This window comes from Oncorhynchus clarkii, chromosome 5 (genome assembly GCF_045791955.1).
Source record: "Oncorhynchus clarkii lewisi isolate Uvic-CL-2024 chromosome 5, UVic_Ocla_1.0, whole genome shotgun sequence".
NCBI classification, from domain to species: Eukaryota; Metazoa; Chordata; class Actinopteri; order Salmoniformes; family Salmonidae; genus Oncorhynchus; species Oncorhynchus clarkii.
In genome coordinates, this window is record NC_092151.1 from 20,024,764 (window position 1) to 20,041,638 (window position 16,875).

Genomic DNA, 16,875 nt, shown 5'->3' on the forward strand with positions numbered 1-16,875 from the left:
GTGTGTGTGTGTGTGTGTGTGTGTGTGTGTGTGTGTGTGTGTGTGTGTGTGTGTGTGTGTGTGTGTGTGTGTGTGTGTGTGTGTGTGTGTGTGTCTGCAAAACCTTTTAGGGTAAACTCCCTCTTTACCTATAGTCTGGTCTCCTTCACCACCAGCAGTTACCATACCCGGTCTGCTAGGTGGTTGCTACTTAAAGTCCCCAGAACATTTACAGTATTAGCCAAGACTGCTTCTCCTCTTGGCCACCAGAGGCAAGGAATAGTCTACAATCCATGCTGCATCTAGATATGTTAGTGCCTCTGAATGAATTTACATTTTTGATGGGAGACTGTTACAGAGGAGTGTAAATACTTTTTTTACCTGAATCATGTTGTTGAATTGTATTGTATTGTTGTATGTTTTAGTTCTGTAATATATGAATTGTTGCTGCCTCCTTGGTCAGGTCTCCTTTGAAAAACAGATTTTGGGTCTCGATGGGCTTTTCCTGGTTAAATAAAGGTTAAATAAATAAAAAATTAAATATTTATCATTCTCTCTCTCTCATCTCTCCCCCTCATCCCCCCTCTCCTCCTCTCCCCTCCTCTTCTCTACTCTAATGCTGCAATTCTACTTTATGTTCAGATGAGGGCAGTGTAGATGCACTTTTGATCAACTTGTGTGATGCCACCCATCCCATCCAACACCACTACGCGTTGAGGTGCTGAAGACCTTCAATGGCTGAATCATTGTGCAGATATTCTTTTCCTTTGTCCTATATCATTAGTTCTACCCTGGCTGCACCTGAGGCAGTTTGCTGGAGGTGTTTAGGCTACTTTTAAACTGTCTCTGTGTTTAACCTAAAGGCTACAGTGGGAGAAAGATTCCATACAGTGTATAGAATGTTCTTCAGTATGTGTGTCTGGTTTGATCAAAGTTCTTTCCCTCTCTGTGCTTTGTGAGTGTGTTTCTGCTAAGAGCTACAGTAACTGTACCCTTACGCCCCTAGCCTGCTAGCCTGCTAGCCTGTTTCCAATGCCTCCCATCCACATATCAAAGCGCTATAGAGAGAGTACAGATCCCTCTGGATTACTTTGAAGATGCAAGGGGGTAATGCATTTCTCATGTTCACCTCTCAATTTCAACACCCCCACCCAACAGCACACACACACATACGCACGCACGCACACGCACACACACGCACGCACACACACACACACACACAGGCCGTGTGGAGGTCTCAAGTTGGATTGTGGCTGCTTTTCATTCTGCTGGCTCCCATTCAGTGGTGGCACCTGATGGTAACCAGGTAAAACTCAGGAACCTAGTTGCAGCAGGGACCTTCAGGGTTGCCCTATTACCTAGGGCAAGTGAACTATTACCTAGGGGAAGTGAACTATTACCTAGGGCAAGTGAACTATTACCTAGGGCAAGTGAACTATTACCTAGGGCAAGTGAACTATTACCTAGGGCAAGTGAACTATTACCTAGGGCAAGTGAACTATTACCTAGGGCAAGTGAACTATTACCTAGGGCAAGTGAACTATTACCTAGGGCAAGTGAACTGAGCAATCAGGCAAGTTGGCCTGCTTTAAAGTTCCCCCAAGTGATTTGTTTTACTGAAAACAACAAAACTGTAAGGAGTCTGAAACCATTGTTTAAGTGAAAAACTGACAATGTATGGCAGCTAGGCAAGTTGAACCTGCTCTGAGGTTGTCCCAATAGACGGGATTTGTATTTTATTTTACAGAAAAAAGTAAGATTTCCAGTATGGGTGTTGCAAATGAAGTTGGTTTTTACCTGCTACACTAGAAGTGTAACTTGTCTTTTAAGTGGGATAACAAGTTTATGAACTTTTAAAACAGTATCATTTTCCAGTGTTTCTTCAATAGAGAAATCTGGACACATTTTTTCTTAACACAAATAAATTGGCTTAGGCTATAAATACATACAGTATTAAATAGAGCCATGACTACATGGAACTCTCTGCCACCCCAAGCAATAAAGCCAAATAAATACATAAAAAAACACATATAAGAGCACCTTGTGGCACAACAGGGACTGTGAAGGGACACAGCCATTTGTACATACAGTGCCTTGCGAAAGTATTCGGCCCCCTTGAACTTTGCGACCTTTTGCCACATTTCAGGCTTCAAACATAAAGATATAAAACTGTATTTTTGCACATCGAGAGACTGACATTTTTTCCCATTCCTCCTTGCAAAACAGCTCGAGCTCAGTGAGGTTGGATGGAGAGCATTTGTGAACAGCAGTTTTCAGTTCTTTCCACAGATTATCGATTGGATTCAGGTCTGGACTTTGACTTGGCCATTCTAACACCTGGATATGTTTATTTTTGAACCATTCTATTGTAGATTTTGCTTTATGTTTTGGATCATTGTCTTGTTGGAAGACAAATCTCCGTCCCAGTCTCAGGTCTTTTGCAGACTCCATCAGGTTCTTCCAGAATGGTCCTGTATTTGGCTCCATCCATCTTCCCATCAATTTTTACCATCTTCCCTGTCCCTGCTGAAGAAAAGCAGGCCCAAACCATGATGCTGCCACCACCATGTTTGACAGTGGGGATGGTGTGTTCAGCTGTGTTGCTTTTACACCAAACATAACGTTTTGCATTGTTGCCAAAAAGTTCAATTTTGGTTTCATCTGACCAGAGCACCTTCTTCCACATATTTGGTGTGTCTCCCAGGTGGCTTGTAGCAAACTTTAAACGACACTTTTTATGGACATCTTTAAGAAATGGCTTTCTTCTTGCCACTCTTCCATAAAGGCCAGATTTGTGCAATATACGACTGATTGTTGTCCTATGGACAGAGTCTCCCACCTCAACTGTAGATCTCTGCAGTTCATCCAGAGTGATCATGGGCCTCTTGGCTGCATCTCTGATCAGTCTTCTCCTTGTATGAACTGAAAGTTTAGAGGGACGGCCAGGTCTTGGTAGATTTGCAGTGGTCTGATACTCCTTCCATTTCAATATTATCGCTTGCACAGTGCTCCTTGGGATGTTTAAACCTTGGGAAATCTTTTTGTATCCAAATCCGGCTTTAAACTTTTTCACAACAGTATCTCGGACCTGCCTGGTGTGTTCCTTGTTCTTCATGATGCTCTCTGCGCTTTTAACGGACCTCTGAGACTATCACAGTGCAGGTGCATTTATACAGAGACTTGATTACACACAGGTGGATTGTATTTATCATCATTAGTCATTTAGGTCAACATTGGATCATTCAGAGATCCTCACTGAACTTCTGGAGAGAGTTTGCTGCACTGAAAGTAAAGGGGCTGAATAATTTTGCACGCCCAATTTTTCAGTTTTTGATTTGTTAAAAAAGTTTGAAATATCCAATAAATGTCGTTCCACTTCATGATTGTGTCCCACTTGTTGTTGATTCTTCACAAAAAAATACAGTTTTATATCTTTATGTTTGAAGCCTGAAATGTGGCAAAAGGTCGCAAAGTTCAAGGGGGCCGAATACTTTCGCAAGGCACTGTAGTTTGTATTGCAATTTACACTGTATTATGTATTGTATTTTGTAGGTATGTGGCCTTGAATGAGCCGTGGCTTGTCCTTTTTCTGAAGCGAGAGGCGGAGACAGGAGATGTGTCACGTTCTGACCTTAGTTCCTTTGTTTTGTCTTTGTTTTAGTATGGTCAGGGCGTGAGTTGGGGTGGGCAGTCTATGTTCTTTTTTCTATGATTTGGGATTTCTGTGTTTGGCCTGGTATGGTTCTCAATCATAGGCAGCTGTCAATCGTTGTCCCTGATTGAGAACCATACTTAGGCAGCCTGGTTTCACCTTTGAGTTGTGGGTAATTATTTTCTGTTCAGTGTTTTTTGTATTCACCGTTCAGGACTGTTTCGTTCTCGTTATTTTGGTTTGTGTTCATGATAATCAATTATCAATATGGACATTTACCACGCTGCGCATTGGTCCTCCTCTTCTTCCACCAACAACGGCCATTACAAGATGATGGATATTATGTATTTATTTTTAAATTTTGATTTCTGATTAGACTCCAGGAAGGCAGCGGCTAAATGGGGATCTAAAATAAATACTAAATACATAACCTTACCACTTTGTTTCCCCTAGCCAGATGGGACAGGGCGCATAGAGGCTAGGTCTACAGTTGATCAGACTGATTCAGCATGTCAGATCGCTAATGTTTAGGTCTAGGCTGCTACAACATTTCTATAAAGAGTTTTTGCTTTCCTGTTGGGAGTTCTTTTCCGGTTTGGTAAAATAATACCAGAGGAAAGTGGAGAGAGTGCTCTGCTTTCTATAGACGTGTGCCATGCCCGACCCACGTGACCTGTGCCGTGAGTCTGATTGGTCAAGACACACACACACACACACACACATAACCTGCAGCACTCTGATGAGAAAGTGACAAATTATGATGCAAGGCAAGTTAGTCCCTCTTTTCATCGCTTTTGTGTCCCAACAATGTATTAAACCAATTAGAAAGTGCTGGGCCAAATGCAGTCTGATGATGTAGCTGTGGGCCAGGCTCAGGATGCTGAGGAAGGGTGTATATCATTAAGTAAGAACACAAGGGGACTTTGCCACATGACGGCCCTGCTCTCACTTTTGTCTGAGCCAGACGAGAACTGACATTATAGGCAGAAGATGGGGTCTCTCTTTCATTCGCTCTCTCTGTTTTCCCTTTCTCTTTTCCACTCATACTCTAGCCTACTCTCATTCCCTCACCCTTTCCTCTTTTCCACTCATACTATAGCCCTCTCTCATTCCCTCACCCTTTCCTCTTTCCTACTCATACTCTAGCCCTCTCTCATTCCCTCACCCTTTCTCTTTTCCACTCATACTCTAGTCCTCTCTCATTCCCTCACCCTTTCCTCTTTCCTACTCATACTCTAGCCCTCTCTCATTCCCTCACCCTTTCCTCTTTCCTACTCATACTCTAGCCCTCTCTCATTCCCTCACCCTTTCCTATTTCCTTCTCATACTCTAGCCCTCTCTCATTCCCTCACCCTTTCCTCTTTTCCATCTCTCCTCTCCCCATCCATCATTTCAAATCTCTTCCACCATGTTCATGTCCAGGTGTGTGAGCGTTTGATCGTGCAGTGCATGCGTGTGTCAATCCCTCAGCCCTCCATCACTGATCACAGTGTTTAGGGTCAGGGGTCGTCCCATACACTCTAAATTAAAACACTATACTGACTGTAGAGCAGATACTGTAGAGGGCATTCCTCAGGGATAATGAACACTCCCAAAATGCTCCCACAATGCTCCCACAACTCTTCCCAGGGCCTAGACAGGCAGAATTATTTCCAGAGCTCCTGTTTCTCCTGGCCTCTCTTGCGGACAGCAGCGCTCTGCTCACCTCCTAGTCATGGTTACAGCCAGGCATCTGTCTAATCTCAGCATGGGGAATAACATGACCCTCTCTGCTCCATTGGGCTAAAGCTAGGAGGAGGGGTCACTGTTAGTAGGAATGAGTGTGTGTGTGTGAGGGGGGACTCTGTAACATAAACTCTGATCAGGTGTTGATTTAAACGACCTGCAGCAGCTGTGGCCCCAGCCTGCCTACACACAGACATACAGTTAACTGGATGGTCAGAGAGAGAAAGAGAGGGAGATAGGGGAGAGAGAGAAATACCAAAGTGTGCCAACACAGCATCAATATTTGTGACCTGTTGCCACAAGAAAAGGGCAACCAGTGAACAATAAACACCATTGTAAATACAACCCATATTTATTATTATTTATTTTCTCTTTTGCACATCGTTACAGCCCTGTATATAGCCATAATATGTCTCCCATTCCTTTAGAACTTTTGTGAGAGAGTGACAGAGATAGAGAGAGTCTAGACAGAGGGAGAGGTGACAAAAATAAAGATTAAGAGTGAGAAAGAGACAGAGACAGAGACATATAGAGGGACAGAGACAGGGAGAGGTTGTGTGTGATTGTGTTGAGTGAGAAAGAGACAGAGACATATAGAGGGACAGAGACAGAGAGAGGTTGTGTGTGATTGTGTTGAGTGAGAAAGAGACAGAGACATATAGAGGGACAGAGACAGAGAGAGGTTGTGTGTGATTGTGTTGAGTGAGAAAGAGACAGAGACATATAGAGGGACAGAGACAGAGAGAGGTTGTGTGTGATTGTGTTGAGTGAGAAAGAGACAGAGAGAGGTTGTGTGTGATTGTGTTGAGTGAGAAAGAGACAGAGACATATAGAGGGACAGAGACAGAGAGAGGTTGTGTGTGATTGTGTTGAGTGAGAAAGAGACAGAGAGAGGTTGTGTGCGATTGTGTGCTCATCTGTTCTCTGAGAATGTTGACTATTAATAACATCAGAGGCGGCCATATTGAGCACAATAAAGTCGGCAGCTTTATTGTTGTCATTCAAATCGAATCTCTTATCTGCAAGGAGAAGAAGAAGAATATAGTGTATATTAGCTATGTCTATCACTCTCTCTTTCTCTCTGCATAACAATGTCACACAACTTTACTAGACACATAACTTTCTCACAGGCTGCATGAGATTCAGTCCTTCTGTAACTCAACAGCTACTTTCTTATCTCTCGCTCTGATTGTTTTTGTCCTGACAGCCTACAATGCTCCCTTTCTCTCTGCTCTCTCCTTAGACAGGTATAACGGTGTCATTCATTCAATAGGACTCAATTTGCTTCTTTAATCGCAGACCAGAAGTCTCTACCTGAATAGTAAACAAACAAAAATTTGACCAACTGGGGACATTTTATTAGTCCCCACAAGGTCAATTGCTATTTCTAGGGGGGTTGGGGTTAGAATTAGTGTTAGGGTTAGAATTAAGTTTACAGCTAGGAGCTAGGGTTAGTTTTAGGGTTAGGGTTAGGAGGTAAGGTTAGATTTAGGGTTAGGGTTAAGGTTAGGTTTTTGGGTTAGGGCTAGGTTTAGGGTTAGGGAAATATGATTTTGAATGGTACTGACTTATGTGTCCCCACAAGGTCAGTTATACAAGACTGTGTGTGTGTGTGTGTGTGTGTGTTCTTCGAGGTGGTGTGAAGAGTTACACTTTAAGGTTAAGGATGTCATCGTTGAAGTCCTCACACATGTCAAGTCTTGTCCTCATAGCAAGGGCTTTACGACCGATACCATCACTCATCACAGCGGCGAAACTGAGCACACACACACACAGCAATATACACACAGCTACACACTTGTCTCACAATTTAACAACCTCTGTTGAGGAAAAATTTGCTGAGAAAAAGGGCTTTAAAGAATTGTGGAATAGTTTAAACAAAGCATATAAACATTTCAGTAAAATCAATCAAACACTGAATAAAACCAATCAAACACTGAATAAAACCAAACACTGAAAAGTCAATAAAGCTTTAGAATTCCACAAGGTTTTTTAAAGCCTGTCATGAAGCACGCCACAGAGAGAATCAAGGTAATTCCTCTCGCAAAGCAAAAATAAGAGACAAAAGGGAACATCGATTCACACAGCAGCCCAGTTATTCATCTCTGCATTGATATTGTGCCTCCCATGTACGCACGCACACACGCACCCACACACACAACACACACAACACACACAACACACACTCCCCCTTTAAACTTCCGCTCATATATTTCATTGCCAGTACAGCCATCATTCACTGTCATTCATTACCAACTGTCTGAGCTGTCAGTCACTATCACTCACCCGTCAATCAGATCGGCTCCAAGCAGGCATATGTGGGCATACAAAGTATCATGAATACCGAGTAGAACATCCCACTCCTCCATGATCTCTTTCACTGTGACTATAGCCTTAAGTGAGTGCGATGCTCGCCACCGACAGAATATGTCATTTAACAGGATCTCTGTGCAGTGCAATATGATAATGTATGCAGGTGTATGAGACATTTTCAAAGTGTATGATACGGGTAATGTGCAATGGATGCACTATGTTGAGTTTGTAATGTAGAGTGTCTGTTTTGCATACAGCAGTACTAAGACAATGTGTCTAAGAAAATGTTACCCATGGGGACATTATATACTAAATACAAATATAAACACAACATGCAACAATTTCAAAGATTTACAGTTCATAAAGGGAAATCAGCCAATGGAAATAAATTCATTAGGGCCAATTCAATGGATTTCACATGACTGGGCAGGGGTGCAGCCATGGGTGGGCTTGGAGGGCATCCATGGAGGGCATAGGCCAACCCACTTGGCAGCCAGGCCCACCCACTGGGGATCCGGGCCCAGCCAATCAGAATGATTTTTTTTCCCAAAAAAGAGCTTTATTACAGACAGAAACGTGGTTTGCGGTTGTGAAGCTGGTTGGACGTACTGCCAAATTCTCTAAAACGATGGAGGCAGCTTATAGTATAGAAATTAACATGACATTTTCTGGCAATAATTGGACATTCCTGCAGTCAGCATGCCAATTGCACGCTCCCTCCCATGGGGCGGCAGGTAGCAGAGTGGTTAGAGCGTTGGTTCAGTAACCGAAAAGTTGCTGTATCAAATCCAGAGCTGACAAGGTAAAAATCTGTTATTCTTCCTCTGAGCAAGGCAGTTAACCAATCCAATGTTCCCCGGGCACCGTGGACATCAATTAAGACAGTCCCCCCCACCCCCCCTCTCTGATTCAGAGGGGTGCACAAACTTTGAGAGAAATACGTTTTTTGTGCGTATGGAACATTTCAGATTTTTTTTATTTCAACTCATGAAACATGGGACCAACACTTCACATGTTGTGTTAATTTTTTTGTTCAGTATAGTTTACCTTTATCTGCCAATGTGATATCAGCTCGGCTGACTTCTAACTCACACACACACCAGTGATGTCAGTCCCAGGGGTGTGTTTGGGGGTCCCAGGAAGGTCCTGAGAGCAGGAAGTGACCTCATCCCTGATTGTGACCCCTAACACACTCCCCCAGCACCACGGCATGGTTCTGTTTCCTGTTGATAGAGACCAGAGAGCAGAGCTGCTGGAAAATCTTTATGTATTTATACAGAAACACAATACACACACTCTGTTTAGTGTTAATCAACCGTGACTGACTGAGTACCTCTTTGGTGTGAGCGTATATAAGGGAGAATGCATGCATGATTGCACACGTGCACAGTCACTAACATACACACAGCAAACTATTAAGTCCCCACTGTTGCTACAATGATTGCACTGTGAATGAGTTACAATAGCACCCTTGTTAGCCAAGCCAGTATAGACAGAACAGAACAGTATATCAGCCTAGCCCCCAGTGTGTTAGCAGCAGCAGTATATCTGCCTAGCTTCTGTGTGTTAACTATCCCATCACAATGAACCCAGTGAGGACTGAGGAGGGACAGCTAAGGTGTCAGCAGCTCTCACTAGTATGATCTGGCTCAGCTACAGGCTGCCAGCATATAAATATAACATACAGTACATAAACTTACACAGAGGAATTGTGTGTGTGTGTGTGTGTGTGTGTGTGTGTGTGTGTGTGTGTGTGTGTGTGTGTGTGTGTGTGTGTGTGTGTGTGTGTGTGTGTGTGCGTGCGTGCGTGCGTGCGTGTGTGTGCGCGTGTGTGTTCGTGTGTGCCTTGTCTGCTCTGGAGTGCTCTAGGGTGTTGTATATCCAGCACTGGTCTCCTTAACCACTCTCTGAGGGCCCTAGTGAACACAATACCTGTCTGTCTGTTAGCTATGGGGCATGTCGGGCCCCTCTGAGTGAACAATGCTCCTGTTTGTGTAAGTTAATGTGCTCTGCTGAGTTCATGTTAAACCACTCTAAGAATCGCATACTGTAGCACTGTAGTCCCCAGGCCTACCTCTCTCACTACACTACCACCAAGGGAATATCACTACAACCCTGCAATCATTACTCAACAGAGGGGGGAAGAGAGGCAGAAATGGAGTGAGGGAGAGAGAGATGGATTTGGTAAAATAATGTGGTCCAGGGAAAGACTATGATTATATTAGAGAGATAGAAGGACATTTTTCTTCACCAATGTTGTCTAGCAAAGGAGTTTGATTACAAATGTGGTTTATGTAGATGCTGGTTATCCTATACATCCACAGTTTGATCTAACTTCTGGGCTTCTGTCTCTACTGCCTCTACCAGGTCCTAAACTCTGGGTCTTTGTACACACTGAAACTTAAAATAGACTCGAAATCCAATTGTAACTCATTTGTATTGTCCACATACAATGAGTGTACAAAACATTATGAACACCTGCTCTTTCCATGACATATACTGACCAGGTGATTCCAGGTGAAGGCTGTGATCCCTTGTTGATGTCACTTGTTAAATCTACTTCAATCAGTGTAGATGAAGGAGAGGAAACAGGTTAAAGAAGGATTTTTAAGCCTTGAGACAATTGAGCCGTGGTTTGTGTAGGTGTTCCATTCAGAGGGTGAATTGGCAAGACAAAATATTGAAGTGCCTTTGAATGGGGTTTGGTAGTAGGTGCCAGGCGCACCGTTTTATGTATAGAACTGCAATGCTTCTGGGTTTTTCACGCGTAACAGTTTCCCATGTGTATCAAGGTTGCTTCACCACCCAAAGGACATCCAGCCAACTTGATACAACTGTGGGAAGCATTGGAGTCAACAAGGGTTCCTTGAGTGGTGTATAGCGGTCTAAGACACTGCATTGAGTCCCATAGGGTGGCGCACAATTGGCCCAGCGTCGTCCGGGTTAGGGGAAGGTTTGACCGTGGTAGGGCGTCAATGTAAATAAGAATTTGTTCCTAACTGACTTGCATAGTTAAATAAAGGTTAAATTAAACAAATCAAAAACATGGGTCAGTATCCCTGTGGAACGCTTTCAACAGCTTGTAGAGTTCATGCCCAGACAAATTGAGGCTGTTCAGAGGGCAAAGGGAGGAGAGGGGATGCAACGCAATATTAGGAAGGTGTTCTTGATGTTTTGTATACCTCAGTGTATGTACAGCATGAATGGATATCTAGCATGTGTGTGTGTGTGCGCGCGCATGCGTGTGTGTGTGCGAACCTCTTTGTGTTAAATAAACAAAGGTTATATAAAAATAAATAAAAGTGTCCATCTGGCTGTGGTATAGTCCAGCTACTGGACCCACACCTATAGAGCTGACTCTTATTGATTCTCTGACATGAGCTCTTCTGTTATTGGTTGTCAATGGCATGCCTAGAGCTCTTCTGTTATTGGTTGTCAATGGCATGCCTAGAGCTCTTCTGTTATTGGTTGTCAATGGCATGCCTAGAGGCAAGTATGAGCCTGAGATATTTTATTTGTCATTTTTATTTAACTAGGCAAGTCAGTTAAGAACAAATTCTTATTTACAATGACGGCCTACACCAGCCAAACCCGGAAAACGCTGGGCCAATTGTGCGCCGCCCTATGGGACTCCCAATCACGGCCAGTTGTGATACAGCCTGGATATGAACCAGGGTGTCTGTAGTGACGCCTCAAGCACTGAGATGTAGTGCCATAGACTGCTGCACCCCTCGGGAGCCAGATAGCCCTAACATGTGGACTGGATTAGACTGGACTGGGCTGTGACTTTATACTTGGTTCTAGAATTATTTGGAGTGGACTGGGATTGTGAAGTTACTGTAGCATAGCAATGGAAGGGGGTTTGAGAGACTAAATCATATTATAGTGTCAAATGTTGAGGTTTAAAGATCATTTCAGTCTGTGAAAAGACAGGCTGGAAGAGGAAATGAGAATAGTGAATGAGAAATGAAGAAGAAGAGAGAGATAGAGGAAGGAGAGAGAGAAAGACAGATGTGAAGTCATGGAAATCAAAAGGCTTCCTGTTGCACTTCCACCCCATTCCAACCCACTGCTGATCCCTGGCAGGTTTTCACCACAGCCCTTTTCTTCTGATATTCTCTCTCAACTCAATGGCATACCAGCCCTCTACACACACACGCACACACACACACACACACACACACACACACACACACACACACACACACACACACACACACACACACACACACACACACACACACACACACACACACACACACACACACACGGGCTTGTGCAAGGGGAGGGAGTAGAGGCACTGTAAGAGTATCTCTCAGGGTAGCTAGTAGGCTTCTGCCTTAGTGGCTGACTTAATGAGTGAGTGAGAGAATGACAGAGGAGGAGTGGACTCTCTCTCCTCTTCTCTCTCTCTCTCTCTGCAGAATTCTTCCAGTCCCTCCTGGCAGGCGATTGGAACGGGAACAGCTTTTCTGTGATTCAGGATACACACACACAAAGCATTCTGGACACTGTCAGCTAACGCTCTGGGAAGGGAGCAGAGTTTTTGGAAATATGTGGACAGTTAATTGAGTGAAGTTGGAGTGTTTTTGTGAAGTTGGGGGAAGAGGTACATTGAGTGAGTGAAATTAAAGTGAACTTGGGACAGTGTGATAGTTGGACTGGCTTTGTCCTGATTGTTTGGAAGGACTATGGCAGGGGCAGGCATTACCAGGAAGGGTTCTGGGAGACCCTCGTACTACTACAGGTTTCTGGGACGCACTCGTCTCCAACGGCAACGCAGCAGGTCCCGCAGCCGCAGCAGACCAGCAGCCAGCAGGGGTAACACAGACCAATATGATCTCCCCCCCCCCCCTCTCTCTCTCTCTCCCCTTCTCTCTCTCTCTCTCTCTCTCTCTCTCTCTCTCTCTCTCTCTCTCTCTCTCTCTCTCTCTCTCTCTCTCTTTCTCTCTCTCTCTCTCTCTCTCTCTCTCTGTCTGTCTCTCGCTTTCTCTCTCTTCTCTCTATCTGTCTTTCTCTCTCTGTCTCTCTATCTGTCTCTCTCTCTCTCTGTCTCTCTGTCTCTCTCTCTGTCTCTCTGTCTCTCTCTCTGTCTCTCTGTCTCTCTCTTTCTCTCTCTCGCTCTTTCTCTCTTTCAATTAAATTACATTCAATGGGGCTTTATTGGCATGGGAAACATATGCTAACATTGCCAAAGCAAGTGGAATAAACTATCACAAATCAATATTAAACACACAAAAGTTTCAAAAGAGAAAGATTGGAATGTCTCTCTCTCACTATCACTCACTATTTCATTCTCTCTGTATGTAAATGAAATATCTGACGACTTATTTTCCATTGAGGTGTGAGTCAGACCATTACATTCTCATCTCACTCTCTCTCGGTCTCCTCAACATCAAAACAACAACGCAAACACTTGTGACAACTACAATTTTCAGTGTAGCTAAGCTGTTGAGTACAACCGGGGCCTGTTTCTGCTTTTGTTATACAGAAGTTTGCATTGTTTATATCTTTGTTTATAGCTTTTATAGGGTCACACACACATCTGTCTGTTGCCTCTGTTATGGCAGAAAACAGCAACGCTCTCTGAGTTGTCCTTCAGCAGTTTGCTGTGGGATGAGTTTGTTACGATAATTACATCCAGAAGGTTTTCCTTTAACAGAGTACACAACCTACAGTCAGTACACACCTGATTTCCCTTCCCCTGTAGCCTGCTGCTCTTCTTGCTATGTGCTGTATTTACAAGTTGTAGCCAGTTGAAGATGTCAGTTGAGCAAGTGTGTTTGTAGTTTGTTCAAGTCGCAGTACATCTGTTAGTGGATACAGATACAAGACAGTTGGGACAGTTAGCGTTCAAACAGACAGACAGGTGGTCGACAGGGACAGACAGAATATGCTCCAGCTGAGCTGATGTAACCAGACTATAGTAGGGATAGTTCCAGGTTCCAATCTCTTATTGGTGTTAGTTTCCAACATGCCTGTCGTAATTTCATTGTGAATGTCTGTCAGAAGCTACAGTAAAATCGTTACAAAGGTGTTGTTTCTTTGTGATTTCTGTCTGTCTGTCTGTCTGTCTGTCTGTCTGTCTGTCTGTCAGGATGAGATAATAGGGCTTTGATGTCTCCTCTCTGTCATTACTTTTTGTCAAAGTGCACACACTCTCCTAGACACAAATTTCACACACAAATATAAACAAAGACATACACAGTACACAAACAGAGAGAGACAGACATGCACACGCACACACAAACACACTCACATACAAACACACAGACAAGTACATAGATATTCACACACACAACAACAACAAAAATATGTAATTGGTCACATACACATATTTGTAGATGTTATGGCAGGTTCAGGAAAATGCTTGTATTTCTAGCTCCAACAATGCAGTAATAATACCTAGCAATACAAAACAATACGCACATAATTCAGAAAATGTAAAGAAAGAAATGACAAAATTCCAGAACAAGCAGTGTCAGCATCTGTAGAAGCCACATATCTTCAGCTTTTTGAGGTTGAAGATGCGCTGTTGTTTCTTCACAACACTGCCTGTGTGAATGGATGATTTCAGGTTGTCAGTGATGTGTATGCCAAGGAACTTTAAGCTTTTCACCCTCTCCACTGCAGCCCATTGATGTGGATAGAAGTGTGCTCCTTCTGCAGCTCCTTCATTTTGTTATTGTTGAGGGAGAGGTTATTGTCCTGGCACCACCAGGGCCCTCACCTCCTCCCTGTAGGCTGTCTCGCTGTTGTTGGTAATCAGGCCTACCACTCTTGTGTCGTCAGCAAACTTGATGATTGAGTTGGAGACGTGCATAGCCACTCAGTCATGGGTGAACAGGGAGTACAGAAAGGGGCTGAGCATGCACCCCTGTGGTGCCCTCCGTGTTGAGGATGAGCGTAGCAGAGAAGTTGTTGCCTACATTCACCATCTGGTGTCAGCCCGTCAAGATGTCCAGGACCCAGTGGCACAGGGTGGGGTTCAGACCCAGGGCATCAAGCTTAGTGATAAGCTTGGAGGGTACGATGGTGTTGAAGGCTGAGCTGTGGTCAATGAACAGCATTCTTACATAGATATTCGTCTTGTCCAGGTGGGATATGGCAGTGTGCAATTCTATTTCGATTGCATCGTCCGTGGCTCTATAGGGGTGGTATGCAAATTGTAGTGGGTGTCGAGTAAGTTGGAGGTTATATGATCCTTAACTTGCCTCTCAAAGCACTTCATGATGACAGAAGTGAGTGCTATAGGGTGATAGTAATTTAGCTTACCTTCGTTTTCTTGGGTACCGTAACAATGCTGGACATCTTAAAGCAAGTGGGGACAACAGACTGGGATAGAGAGAGATTGAATAAGTTTAATAAAACATGCTCTGAGGACGCATCTTGGGATGCATCTTGGGAACACTCTTAAATGTCTTACTCACGTCAGGCACGGAAAACGAGAGCTCACAGTCCTGGAGAGCGGCGGTGGCCTGCGTCGACGGTTCTGTGTTTTCCTCGAAGCAGGGGAAGAAGGTGTTTAGCTTCTCAGGGAGCAAGGCGTCGGTGTCCGCGACGTGGCTTGCATAATCTTTATAATCATTGATCTTCTGGAGTCCCTGCCACATACTTCTCGTTTCTGAGCCAATGAATTGCGACTCCACTTTGTCCCTGTACTGTCGTTTTGCCTCTTTGATTGCCTTACGGAGGTCATAGCTGGTCTCTTTGTGCACGTCCATGTTTCCAGCCACCTTTCTGTGGTTAAATGTGGTGGTTTGTGCTTTCAGTTTTGTGCGAATGCTGCCATCTATCCACATCTTTTTGTCACCGTTGGAACAACATCCTCTATGCACTTCCTGATGAACTCAGTCAACGAGTCAGTGTATACATCAATACTATTCTCAGAGGTAACCCAGAACATTTCCCAGTCTGCGTGATCAAAAAAATGTTGAAGCATAGGTTCCGATTGGTCAGACCAACGTTGAACAGTCCTTACCGCGGGTACTTCTTATTTAAGTTACTGCCTATAGGAGGGGAAAAGCAAAATGGTGGCGGGTCAAGATATCTGAAGAGAGCGATGATTCCATAAAACAGAGCATGTTACAGTCCCTGATGTCTCTCTGGAAAGAGACTGTTGCCCGGAGCTCGTCTACATTAGTGAATAATATACTGAGAAGTTGTGGATGGTATGCACACCTCCTGAAACTGACTAGAAGCCCACTCCTTCTTCCGCTTCTCTGGCATCGGCGTTTTGTTGCAGCCCAGATGATGAATGGAACTGCCTCGCGGAGTTCAGTCAAAGGATCCAATTCAGTCAAATCTCCGGTCAAAATGTTGGTGAGTGACTGTCGATCTAATACCAAAAGTTATTTTTGGCTGTAGGTAATAATGCAAGAAACATTCTGAGCAAATAATGTAAGAAATAACACCAAAAAACACCAAGCACTGCAAAGTTGGCTAGGAGTTCAAATCAGTGGGAACATGTCTGTCGTCGCCATCTTGTCACGGTCACGTGGGTGAGTTCCCAGGACAATTGTCCCCCTTGATCTTTATTACACACTTAGCCACAGAACCAGGAGAGCAGAAACAGTAGACAGACGGATAGAAAGACAGACAGGAGCTGAAACACGACACAGCACAACACACCCACTGCCCTACACTGTCCTGCTTTGTGATACAGTACGATAGCAGACGTGACATAGTGTGATGATATTGTGCTCTGTGTTTGCATTACGTCTTGTCTGAAGTCCCTGGCTAAGTTTGCACTGTTATAGCAAAACATTTGTTTTGTTTGTTTACTAACTTGCCTCTGATGGGGATTTGTCCAATTATGAAGTCGACAAGGAGGAGGGTGTGCGTGTCTGACTGCTTGCTTGCGTGCCCATGTGTGTACATGCTTGTGTTTGCTTTATTGATGCCCTATTGAGCCCAGTTCTGCTCGTTAGCGAGTGATTGTCTCTGTCTTTTGTTTGAGAAGAAGAGAAGAGAAGAGAAGAGACGAGAAGAGACGAGAAGAGAATGGGAGCTAACTCTGTAATCATCCACCCTGTATGTGGTCTCCCCCATTATATACACATGGGTCTTGTGGAACTGCACACAAACATTGCTATTGCTATAACACCACTGGTATTGCAGTGGTGTTATAGTCTTGTTTGTTTCGGCCAGGGTCACTGAATCAATTCTAAGGAAAGACTTAGGGAATGGGATGACACTTTTTGTGT

The 16,875-nt window shown here is 44.0% G+C and overlaps 1 protein-coding gene across 5 annotated transcripts in view; it reads left to right on the forward strand.

Moving 5' to 3' along the window:
* Window positions 1-16,875, forward strand: part of LOC139408492 (disabled homolog 2-interacting protein-like) — a 342,336-nt gene that overhangs the window by 125,017 nt on the left and 200,444 nt on the right. Inside the window, exon 1 of one of the 5 annotated variants that reach the window (XM_071152455.1) lies at window positions 12,166-12,490. The exons of the other annotated variants lie outside the window; for them this stretch is intronic. Coding sequence (XP_071008556.1) covers window positions 12,361-12,490 — 130 coding nt within the window. The 5' untranslated portion in view covers window positions 12,166-12,360. Of the gene's footprint in view, window positions 1-12,165; window positions 12,491-16,875 lie in introns of those variants that run through there. 5 annotated transcript variants of the gene reach the window in all.